The sequence below is a fragment of the Canis lupus genome, chromosome 8 (genome assembly GCF_048164855.1).
Source record: "Canis lupus baileyi chromosome 8, mCanLup2.hap1, whole genome shotgun sequence".
Classification (NCBI taxonomy): domain Eukaryota; kingdom Metazoa; phylum Chordata; class Mammalia; order Carnivora; family Canidae; genus Canis; species Canis lupus.
Genome location: NC_132845.1, coordinates 27864038 through 27876547, shown reverse-complemented (window position 1 = coordinate 27876547; position 12510 = coordinate 27864038). Strand labels below are relative to the sequence as shown.

The following is a 12510-nucleotide window of genomic DNA, read 5'->3' as shown; positions in this document are numbered from 1 at the left end:
TCTCCTAGCTGGCTCAGCTGGAGAAGCATGTGACTCTGGATTGCAGGGTCTTGAGTTCAAGCCCCACATGGGGTAGAGAGATTACTTAAATAAATAAAAAAACTTAAGATAAAATTTATAGTCAATCTAATTACCAAATATTCAAATCTAATGTTCAAAGGTTTTTATACCAAAAGTGTCATTACCTGGTCTTGCAAATACTCATCAACAGCACCACCATGTCTAAGATTTGCTAATAGCATTTCAGCAGCTTCAATTCCAACCTTGTCTGCATTTACACCTATAACAGACATAATGCAAAAAAACTAGGTTAATTATGAAGAGACAAAAAGTTGAAATAATATGTCCCAGTTAGCACCAGTATAACATTTTTTAGGCCTCTGAACTCACCCAACAGAACAGAACTTTTAGATCTTAAAGTATATTCAATCTTCGAGAGCTTAGCACATACAAATAATTTATATCTTTAAATGAACCCAGTAGAGGAAAAAACAGGCTGCTTTGGCCCTGTTTTAAAAATACCAGTTATGAGGGGCACCTGGGTGGGTACAGTTGGTTAAGTGTCTGACTTTTAGTTTTGCTCAGGTCCTGGGATTGAGCCCTGCATGGCGCTCTGCACTCAGCATGGAGTCTGCTTGAGATTCTCATTCTCTCTCTCTCTCTCTCTCTCTCTCCCTCCGCCCTTTCTGCTTGTGTGCTCTCTCACTTTCAAAACAAATAAATCTTAAAAAAATAAAAGTACTAATTATGAAACCAATTTATAACTAAGTGATGACCCCATAATACTATGCCTCAACTTCAAAATTTTAAATTTGCAATTTATACATGTTATAATTAGTCTGTAGGTAATTCCATTAGAATTGATTTTTTTTTTAAAGATTTATTTATTCATGACAGACAGAGAGGGAGAGAGAGAGACAGAGACACAGGCAGAGGGAGAAGCAGGCTCCATGCAGGGAACCTGACGTGAGACTCAATGCCGGGTCTCCAGGATCACGCCCGGGCTGAAGGTGGCACTAAACCCCTGGGCCACTGGGGCTGCCCTAAAGGATTTTTTTTTTTAAGTTAAAGAATTAAGTTTCATCTAAGAGCAGATAAAATTCTCATATCAGGGGTGCCTGGGTGGCTCAGTGGTTGAGTGTCTGCCTTCGGCTCAGGTCATGATTCCTGAGTCCTGGGACTGAACCCCACATCAGGCTCCCTAAGCTTTTCCCTCTGCCTGCAGCTCCCCTTGTGTTCTCTGTCAAATAAATAATAAAAAAAAATCTAAAAAAAATCCTCACATCAAATATTATATATATTTTTTAATTCATTCATGACAGAGAGAGAGAGAGAGAGAGAGAGAGAAAGAGGCAGAGACACAGGCAGGCAGAGGGAGAAGCAGGCTCCATGCAGGGAGCCCGACGCAGGATTCGATCCCGGGTCTCCAGGATCACACCATGGGTGGAAGGCGGCGCCAAATCGCTGGGCCACTGGGGCTGCCCAAAATTTTATTTCTTTAGATTTAAACAGGCATTATCTTATTTTGAAAATAAGAATATTAATCCCCATGCCTACTCCTTGCCTCTCCACACATACACCCCAAATCTTCATATAATACTGATTACAAAAGAAGTCTGTCAAAAGTAGTGGAATGTCAAATGTTTGTTTTTTTTTTCCTTTTAAAGATTTTATTTATCTATTCATGAGAGACACAGAGAGAAAGAAAGGCAGAAACATAGGCAGAGGGAGAAGCAGGATCCATGCTGGGAGCCCGATGTGGGAATTGATCCCAGGACCCCAGGACCCCACCCTGGGCCGAAGGGAGATGCTAAACTGCTGAGCCATCCAAGGATCCCCCAAATGCTTCTATTTTTTAAAGATTTATTTATTTGTGAGAGGGTGAAGGAGGAGGGGCGGAGGGACAGGAGAGGGAGAGAGAATCCTCAAGCAGGCTCCCTACTAAGCACAGACCCTGACATGGGCTGGATCCCAGAACCCTGATATCATGACCTGACCTGAAATCAAGAGTCAGCCACTTAATCGACTGAGCCACCCAGGCGCCCCTCAAATGATTCTTTTGAATTATTTACTTTAAACTAAAAGAAGTTCCCTGGCTACAAATAAAAATGTCTTTTAAGGTATGAGACTGTGGTTAGTTTTTATTTCTATTTTATATGTGGAAATCCATTTGATTATATATATGCCTTGGTAAGATTTCCTAGAAAAGGGGGATTTTCAAAATTTTAATGGTTTTTCCTTACAGCAGTTATTATAATTATCTTTACAACATCAGTCAGTCAAGTACATGACTAAATGAGGCGGTTTGGAACATGTGGTATGAATCTCAACTACTCAGCCTCTTCTGTTTCCTCTTCCAAGTGGAGATGGAAATGGAGATAATACATAAGCTGCAAAGTTGTTAAAGAAATTAGAGATAATATTTATAAAACATATATTACCATGACTGGTTCATAATAAGCTAGTAATAATAGTTAATACTGAGTATCTAGTATGTGTGTCTCACACTAAGTAACAGGAACTGGTTCCTTGGGATGCCTGGGTGGCTCAGTGGTTGAGTGTCTGTCGTCGGCTCAGGTTGTGATCCCAGGGTCCTGGGATCGAATCCTGCATCAGGCACCCCATAGGGAGCCTGTTTCTCCCTCTGTCTATGTCTCTGCCTCTCTCTCTGTGTCTCTTCATGAATAAATAAATAAAATCTTTAAAAAAAAGGAACTGGTTTCTTTGCTAAGATGATATAAAGAAATACTCATAAAAAAAAAAAAAAAGAAATACTCATATATTGGAGAATCAAAGGATAAGCAGGTAAGCTCTATGGTATAAATTATATCACCAGTGAAAGTTCACAAAGAAAAACATTATAGGGATCCCTGGGTGGTGCAGCGGTTTAGCACCTGCTTTTGGCCCAGGGCGGGATCCTGGAGACCCGGGATCGAATCCCACATCGGGCTCCTGATGCATGGAGCCTGCTTCTCCCTCTGCCTCTGTCTCTGCCTCTCTCTCTCTCTCTCTGTGCCTATCATAAATAAATAAAAATTTAAAAAAAAAAAAAAAAAAAAAAGGAAAAACATTATAGGTCCTAGAACAATGAAGGTCCCATGAACAAGAAGGTTTCATGGAGCATAAAGGACTCAAGTGAGTGCTAGAAAATGGCTAAAATTTGATGCAGTATGAGGTAGAAGGAAAGAATTCCTGGCTTGGCAGTATTAGAGAAGAGGAAATGTACTAAGGTTTCTCTGCCAAATGACAAAGTGTTTTCCAGAGCCACTCACATTCCCTCTGACCCAGTGGCCCTGATAGTGAATAATGGTATGAATGGATCTATATCATTACCAGTTATTAGTAAAGGTCTGTGGCAACTGAACAAAATGAAGTATATATGAGAAATCTGCTTATTGGTACTATGTTCTAAACAAAAGAGCAAAATCCTAACTTCCTCTGAAATTTTCATGCTTTTCTAATGGACAAATAATCTTCTGGTATTTTGGATATTTCTTAAAAAGGTCTCAATACTGATGGTTTATAATCCAGCAAATTAAAATGAATATTCAATGATTTGGGTACCTTCTAGCTTATTGAAAGGACAATACTATAAAAAAGGTTATTAGATTAAGAAGAGAAGGCCAAAGGATTGACTCTAGGACATCAGAGAGATGCCATGAATTAGCGCATATATATATATATATATATATATATATATGGTATATATGCATATACATATATGTATACACATACCATAGATGCCATATATGTAGCATATACCTACATATACCGAAGGAGGGAAGTAAAGTGCTTGTTCTAACCTAGGCAATTTCCACACACTGATAACGGACTGATTAATCAGAGTGTACCTTAGCTGACTGTTTTGCTACCACAGTAAAGAAACTAACTAACTGAGGGGCCTCTGGTGGGCTCAGTTGGTAGACAAGTCTTAATTTCAGTTCAGGTTATGATCTCAGAGTCTTGAGATAGGAGCCTCATGTTGGAGCCCAGCATGGAGCCTGCTTAAGATTCTCTCTCTCCCTCTCCCCCCATGCTTAAACAGTCTATTAAAAAAAAAAAAAAAGTTAAAAAAATGTTTAAAGAACACAACTAACTGAAAGACAAGAGTGGGCAAAGAATACATAACAATGTAAAGACAAAATATATCCTGTCCATACTGCAATCATATAAAGTTGGAAGGGATCTTTATACACAGACAGTGGTCTGATCTCATGTATCAGAAAAGGAAAGCCCCCAGCTGCCATGCAGGATACTGGCAGACATGGGACTATACTGCCTCCATCTAAAGTCCCAGGACTCTCAAACAGAACAAAACCTCGCCTTTGTTACAAGATCAAAAAATGTTATAGCTGGAAGGACTTGAGAGATTCTCTAGGCTAATTCTCTTACTCAACAGATAAAGAAACTAAGATCAAAATGGTTTTAGTGACTGTGACAGTGACAAACATGACTAGTTCCAGGTTATTGCTTCCACCACAAATGACGGCATGAACAAACAGCTAATGTTGCTTCTTGTAGTAACTCTTAGACATTAGGATTCAGGGTCTGGTAATTTTCCAGTTAATTTCAATCAGAAATGAAAGGGGACCTCTTCCCCAGCAGAAATGAAGGGGGACAATGGAAGCTACAACATTCTCTCTGATATCCTTAATATATTCTACCTAGATGGAGAGATAAGACCCCATGCTGCCTTGACATTTGCTAATGACATCTCATTTGACATCTGTGCCAACAGGAAACAAGGGAGAGCACCAGCAGGAGCCACTCTGAGTAAGAATGTTGCCCTAGGGATCCCTGGGTAGCGCAGCGGTTTGGCGCCTGCCTTTGGCCTGGGGCGTGATCCTGGAGACCCGGGATCGAATCCCACGTCGGGCTCCCGGTGCATGGAGCCTGCTTCTCCCTCTGCCTGTGTCTCTGCCTCTCTCTCTCTCTGTGTGACTATCATAAAAAAAAAAAAAAAAAAAAGAATGTTGCCCTATCATCTATTCCCTCCTACTATACTAACTCTAAAGATAAGTTTTATGTACCCTGAAACCATGTTATCCAAAGGCAACTTCAAAGTAAAAATGGTCTCACATGACAAAGTAAGAAAAAAAGTGTTGATGGAATACTAGAAATTTTTTCAGAGCTGGCCAGCAACGTAAATCCTAGGTATTGCTAGCAGTAACAGAGTACTGGTTGCTTTATACAATCTCAATGCAACATATCTAAAACTATCATCTACTCTGGCAAATGAGTTCAACCTCCTATATCACAAGTTGTTAATGTTTCTAGTTACCAGAGCTAGAAATCTAGGTCATTCTTCCCATTGCCATTCTAACTTTCTATATGCAACTGGTCACCACATACTTGCTCTCCCTCCTAATATCCTTGCTATTGGTACTCTCCACTCTAACTCGAGTCACTGCTTTCGTTTGTATAGGCCCTTACCACTTCTGACCTGAACAGCTACAAAAGTCTTGTCCTCCTGCCTCCAATACGGTTTTCCTCTAATCCTCCATTTATCTATCAGAATTACCTTTCGAAAGATCTGACATGATATTCCTCCTTAAAATCTTTATTTTCGTGATGAAACCCTTTACATGGCCTATGAAGTCTTTCAAAATCTCGCATCTGTCTACCTCTCTAACTTCATCTGCACTTTCCCACTCCAGATCCTACACACATCACAGAGTTGTAGCTGCCCAAAGAACACACTACTCTTTTTTTTTTTTTTTTTAAGATTTTATTTATTTATTCATGACAGACACAGAGGGAGAGAGAGAGAGGCAGAGACACAGGCAGGGGGAGAAGCAGGCTCCATGTAGGGAGCCCGACATGGGACTCAATTCCAGATCTCCAGGATCACACCCTGGGCTGAAGGCAACGCTAAATCGCTGAGCCACCTGGGCTGCCCCACACTACTCTGTTATGTCAGCACTATCCTGTGTCCTTCCTCCTTAGCTCACTGTGACATCTGGCTAATTTCTACCTTTTTTTTTTTTTTTTTTTTTTTTAAGATTTTATTTATTCATGAGAGACACAGAGAGGAAGAGAAAGAAGCAGGCTCCCTTTGGGGAGCCTGATTCAGGACTCAATGCCAGGACCCTGGGATCATGACCTGAGCCAAAGGCAGATGCTCAACCGCTGAGCCACCCAGGTGTCCCTGGCTAATTTGTACTAATCTACAGAACCCACTGGAGGATTGCTGAATGGCAGAAGCCAGATTTGGGGTCAACTGGCCCCCAAAGGAGAATTAGTTGTTCTTCCCCTGTGTTCCTATGATACCCTGGGAATACCAAAATCATTGCCTCTTCTGTCTCCTCTGCCAGACTAAACCAGGAAACACAAGTGGCTCTCACATCTGTGACCCTAGTATATACTACCTGGCACATGGTGGTACCCAATAAACTCATTCTACTCAATGTCTGCATGTCTGCCCAGCACTCATTACTTACATGGGCTCCTGGTCTCTATTTTATATTTTGCATTACCTTTGCTTTCTCTAGACTGTTAGGCTCACTATCACTATCCACATTGATGCTTCACTAGACCTAACAAGTAATCAGTGTACTCTAAATGTTTATTTTTGGTCATTACTTCTTGAACTTCATTATACCTCACAAGTATCCGGTGAGCTTATTAAAACAGATCTTTGGGTCCACTTCCAGAGATTCTAATTTGGGAGGTATGAAATGAACCCCCAAACTTGTATTTAAAACAAACTCCCTGATGATGCTGATACGTTGGCTATCCAAACAAGAAGTCCAACTAGAAGTCACCTCAATGGCAAAACTAACTTCAAATATTAACAATCAGATGTACACACATACCTCCTCTCCTAAATATATTAAATCTTAACTACATTTCCCTTTCATATCTGGGACACTTAGGTGGCTCAGCAGCTGAGTATCTGCCTTTGGCTCAAGCATGATCCCGGGATCCAGGATTGAGTCCCACATTGGGCTCCTTGCAGGGAGCCTGCTTCTCTTCTGCCTGTGTCTCTGCCTCTCTCTGTGTGTGTCTCTCATGAATAAATAAAACCTTTAAAAAAATTCAGTTTTCTGAAACCACCAATATAATGACTGATGCAGGGAAGAGTCACCAAGAGACGCTAAAACCATTGGATGAAAGTTGTATAGGAATAAGATAATCAGATGGTCTCAAAGTACTAACCCAGATGACTTATTACTTATACAAAAGGAAAGGATTTATAGGGGACAGACCTGGAGGACACTACTTTAACCAAGTGATCACAGTTAGCTTTACCAATAAAGGACAAACTGACATTATCATCAACCCTGCTGTGGTAAAATGGAATGTACACAGTCACCTATTCCTACTAAAAATGTTTCACCAGAAGATATCTAATCATGAGACAACCAGACAAATCCAAATTGTAGGAAATCCTATGAGAAAATGACTGGACTTTTCAAAATGTCAGTATCATGAGAGAAAAAGAATGGTGAAACTATTCTGTAGCAGGAAAGAAACTGAACAGACATGACCAACTTCTGTCAGTGCTCAAAAAACAACAACAACCCACAAACAAGCCCCACTGCTCTAAAAAATATTTTAGAGGGAATTGGTTATATCAGAATATAAGAGACAAATTCTTTGGGTGTAAAATGGTACTGTGATTACATAGGTATTGCTCTTTGGACATCCATGCTGTAGTATTCAGGGGTGAGATGTCCTATCTGCAACTTATATTGAAATAGTTCAGAAACACACAAACTTGTAGCTAAAAGTTCACTACTGGTAAACCTTAGAGAACAGTATATGGATGTTCATTGGTCATTCAACTTTTTCATAAGTTTGAGATTTTTTCAAAGTATAAAGTCAGGAGAAAGGCTGAAATTTTAACTGACTATATTTTTTTACTTTTAATTTTTTATTTATTTTTTAATTAATTCATTAACTGACTATAAAACAGAATCAGTTAATCATATTCTTTTACACTTGCTACACTCTACGCCTGACAGATAATTAAAAAATTTTACGTTACCACTAGAAATTGTGGACCCCCTTCATTTATCTGTACCTCGTTTACCAAGCGATGATCCAGCAAACAAACAGCCAGTGGATGTCTCAGCAATAATGCTATATAAGAAAAAAAGAAGTATTACTATCTATGCTATAAATATTCTAAAATTATATGCAAATGCAAGACAGTGGAATAGTGACTATTAAGTACATAGGATTAGATCTAGTATATTGCAAAAGTGAAATTCTTTATACAAAGAACAGCATGATTAGCATTCTCCAGCTTCATGAGGGCATTAGTATTCTTCAGCACTTCCAACAAGAAGTCACACTAGATTCTAATCCATTCACAGGTAAGGGAATGGCTCTTCTAGAAGTTTTGTCATCCACACTAAATGATACCATTTCTACTTTACCATAAATATTCTATGAGGGGCACTTGAATGGCTCAGCCGGTTGAGTATCCAACTCTTGATTTTGGCTCAGGTCATAATCTCAGGGTTGTGAGATAGAGCCCCGCATGGGGCTCTGCCCTCAGGTCAGAGTCTGCTTGGGATCTCTCTCTCCCTCCGCCCCTCCCTCCACTCACACTCTCTCTCCCTCTTCCTCTCTCTCTAAAATAAATAATTTTTAAAAATCTTTAATAAAAATTAAAAATATGAAGGGTTTTATAATTATCTAAAATGAAAAGATCTTTTTATGTGTTCAAACTTAAGTGACCAACTTAATATAGACTGCTATATACTTAGGATGTTATCCACAAACCTCAAGGAAACCACAAAACTAAAACTTTGACACACAGAAAATAAAACACCAAGAGAAAGAACATTACCAAAAGTCATCAATCACAAGGGGAGCAAAAAAAAAAAAAAAAAAAAAAAAATCACAAGGGGAGCAAGAGAAGAAGAAACAGAGGACTACAAAAACACCCAGAAAACAATTAACAAAATGGTACTAAGTACATATCTATCAATAATTGCAATAGCCAATAGCAACTCAAGTGTCCATAACAGATGAATGGGTAAAGATGTGGTACATATACACACAATAGAGTATTTCTCAGCCATAAAAAAGAATGAGGTTTTACCATTTGTGATAACATGGGTGGACCTAGAAAGCAACAGACTAAGTGCCAGACAGAGAAAGACAAATACCACACAATTCTACTTATACATGAAATCTAAAAAACAAAACAAACACACAAACAGACACACAGATATAGAACAAAATGATGGTTGCCAGAGGGGAAGGGATGGGAGATGGGCAAGATAAGTGAAGAGAATGGGAGATTCAGTTAAGAACACTTAACTGGAGATTCAGGCTTCCAGTTTTGTAGAGTAAGTCTACAAGGATGAAAGGTACAGATAGGGAATATAGTCAGTGGTATTGTAATGGCATTGTAAGGTGACAGATGGAAAATACACTTGTGATAAGCAAAACATAACATTGTCAATTCACTATACCACACACCTGAAATTAATCTAACAGTGTATGTCAACTATACTTCAATAAAAAAAGAAAAAAATCTTTCTACAGAAATGTTTGGTTTTGTTTTACAGTTTTTAGATAGTATTAGCAAATGAACATGCATTTAAACCCTTTAATAGAAACTCTGAAAACGAGGCTTTTTATCCATAAGAGATACTCTCATCCTTCAAAAGATCAATTGAAGCATTTTATATTTTTTTAGCTTTTTTTCTTTTTAATTTATTTATTTGAGAGAGAGAGAGCATGGGTGAAGAGCATGAGCAGGAGGAGAGGCAGAGGGAGAAAGAGAAGCAGACTCCCCATTGAGCATGGAGCTTGACATGGGATTCAATTTCAGGACCTCAAGATCAAGACCTGAGCTGAAGGCAGATGCTTAACTGATTGAGCCACCCAGGCACCCCAAGCATTTTTATATTTAAATCAGTAATTCCTAATTAAATTAATGTAATTCTTTTCTAAATAGACCTTTGCCTATCTAATATTTACATGTAAATGGACTTCACAGTTGAGGTATAGAAAAACAACTGGAAATATTTCTCTCAGGATCAGTTTCAAAGGCTAACTTCTGATTAGCTTAAGACTGAAAAGACTCTTACAATGTAAGAAAAAGCAAACCATCCTTAGGAAAAAAATTCAGAATAAAATAATCATTTTAATTCATCATACTGTTGTTTTTTAGGTAGGAATGTCCTTAAAAATATGCATTTTTAGAACTGTAATACTTTAAAAAACCACAAATCTTTAATTCAAACAGAATAATTATTTCAGAGCTCTCAATCAGTATCCAGGAAAAAGTGTATTGTCTCACATTATTCCATTCCCATTGCCAAAGGCTTGGTCTTTAGGTTCCTGAACAGGCTGGATGTTAACATACAGATCCCTAATCTCCTTTCTGATGCATCTTACAGCTGCCGCTGCCATATCTTTTGCTACCTATTTTGACAAGACAGAAAAATAAGAATAAAATAAGTTAATAATTATTTTGAAAAAAAAAATAATAATTATTTTGACAATTGTTTTCAAGCCTTCAAAGAAACATAATTAGTAACTTTTACATGCATTATATAAAAACTAGATTTTCAAGAGTAAAGAGCATAAATGTTTACAAAAAAAATTTTTAATGAAAATATTAAAAATTTAAGTGCTTTAGGAGTACCTAGCTGGCTCAGTTGGTAGAGCATGCAACTCTTTTTTTTTCTTTTTAAGATTTTATTTATTTACTTGAGAGAGAGAGAACAGATGGAGAAGGAGAAGCAGATTTCCCTCTGAGCAGAGAACCTGATGCTACAGGGCTTAATCCCAAGATGCTGAGATCAAGACCTGAGCCAAAGGCAGATGTTTAACCAATTGAGTCACCCAGGCATCCCATGGAGTGGAGCATGCAACTCTTGATCTCGGGGTTTTAAGTTCTAGCTCCATATTGAGCACAGAGCGAACTTAAAAATAAGATCTTAAAAAAATTAAGTGCTTTTAATAATTTCAAAATTTTGATGACATAATACCAAGACCCACATAAACTTCTAGACAACTTACTTTAAATGGTAAAACACCAGCAACAAAAGCTCTTCCATATATCTTAGTCACAGAACCACGGTCAGTTAAATTGATTGGGTTCAACTGTTTAACTGGTGACATTCGGACAATCACTTCACCACCCCCTTTTGGGTAGTAGCCTCTATAAAAAGTATGACAAATACTCACATAAACTGATTGTAACAAAAATAAAGCTAAACATTTACAATAAAATAACCTGTGAATGATATCCAAACATATAATTCACGTTCCAAATTTCTAAGTAATAGTGTCCAATATAGTAATCACAAACTACATGTGACTATTTAAATTTAAATTTAATTTAAAACTCAGCTCCCCAGTCACACTGGCCACATTTCAAATGCTCAGTAGTCATGTGTGGCTAGTGACTACTATATTGGACAGACAGAGAGCATTTCCCTCAATGCAGAAAGTTCTTTTTGACAGTGCTGTTTTTGAATTTAAGCTCCTTGATAGCAGAACTTTGTCTATTTTGTTCCTGCTATTGCAGTGCCCTAAAACAATGTCTGGTAAGTAGGAGGTACTCAGTAAATATATGATGAATATTTAAGTAACTGGACACTAACAAAAAATTTTTTTTCTAACAAAATTTTAACTCCAATATTGTCATTTGTTTTATGGAAGATGCTGGGAACATAAAGATGAGAGTAACAGTGCTCCTATCCACAAGGAGCTCCCTATCCAATCAAGAGATGGCTCTATAAGCAACCTACTAGAAGACATCAGACTGTAAAAAGACTACAAGAGAGATGCAAATATGAATTCCAATTGAGATATACCCATGGACAATTCACACAAGAAATTATAAGTCACAAAAAAAATTTTTTTAATTAAAAAATAAATTTAAAATTTAATTAAAAAATAAAATAAAAATTAAAAATCTTAAAAAAAATTAAAAAATAAAATTACTAGTTACATTTTGAAAAAAATATAGGATTTCCAGTTTTTAAGAAAGCAGGGGAGGAAAAACATAAAGAAATGAAAGCCCAGAGGCACAAAGTACAGTTAAAGAGCAAGTAAACACGTTAGAATGCATGGGGGCAAGGGCAGGGACTGATGCTAGAAAGGTAAACTGGAACAGGATTGCAGCACACTTAAATGCCACACCAAGAAATCTGGCCTTGTTATCATGTGACAGAAGGGAAGGCTTGAAGAGAAATCATCTGAATGTCCAATGTGTTTCTTAGGAAAATAATTCTGCATGCACTGTAGAGGAGAATCCCTTTTATGACACTGTAGTGCCTAGTCCAGTTGTTTGCACAGAGAAAGTACTCCATCTGTGCTGAGCATGGATAACACTCGATATGAAGGTCCCCTCAGTGTAGCAATTCCCTTAAAAATATTTCTCCCTAAAAATAAGCAAATAGCATATCTATCTGCTTTTAAGATCCCATGCCCCTGCCACTTACTGTTTTTAAGCACAAAGCATAATTATTTCCTATAAATTGTATTTCCTACAATTATTTTCTAATTATTACAAGAAGTAGTAGGTTCCAGAAT

The 12510-nt window shown here is 37.8% G+C and overlaps 1 protein-coding gene across 9 annotated transcripts in view; it reads right to left on the bottom strand.

Moving 5' to 3' along the window:
- The window catches only part of RTCA (RNA 3'-terminal phosphate cyclase), a 54525-nt gene that overhangs the window by 19410 nt on the left and 22605 nt on the right, over positions 1-12510 (bottom strand). For all 9 annotated transcript variants that reach the window (XR_012035160.1, XR_012035157.1, XR_012035158.1 and 6 more), the window contains 4 exons: positions 10990-11131; positions 10265-10389; positions 8027-8085; positions 186-280 (listed from right to left, as the gene is read on the bottom strand). Coding sequence is in view for 5 of the 9 variants with exons in the window: in XM_072834695.1 (XP_072690796.1) it covers positions 186-280; positions 8027-8085; positions 10265-10389; positions 10990-11131 (421 nt within the window). In the remaining 4 variants the exon portion in view is untranslated. The remainder of the gene's footprint in view (positions 1-185; positions 281-8026; positions 8086-10264; positions 10390-10989; positions 11132-12510) is intronic.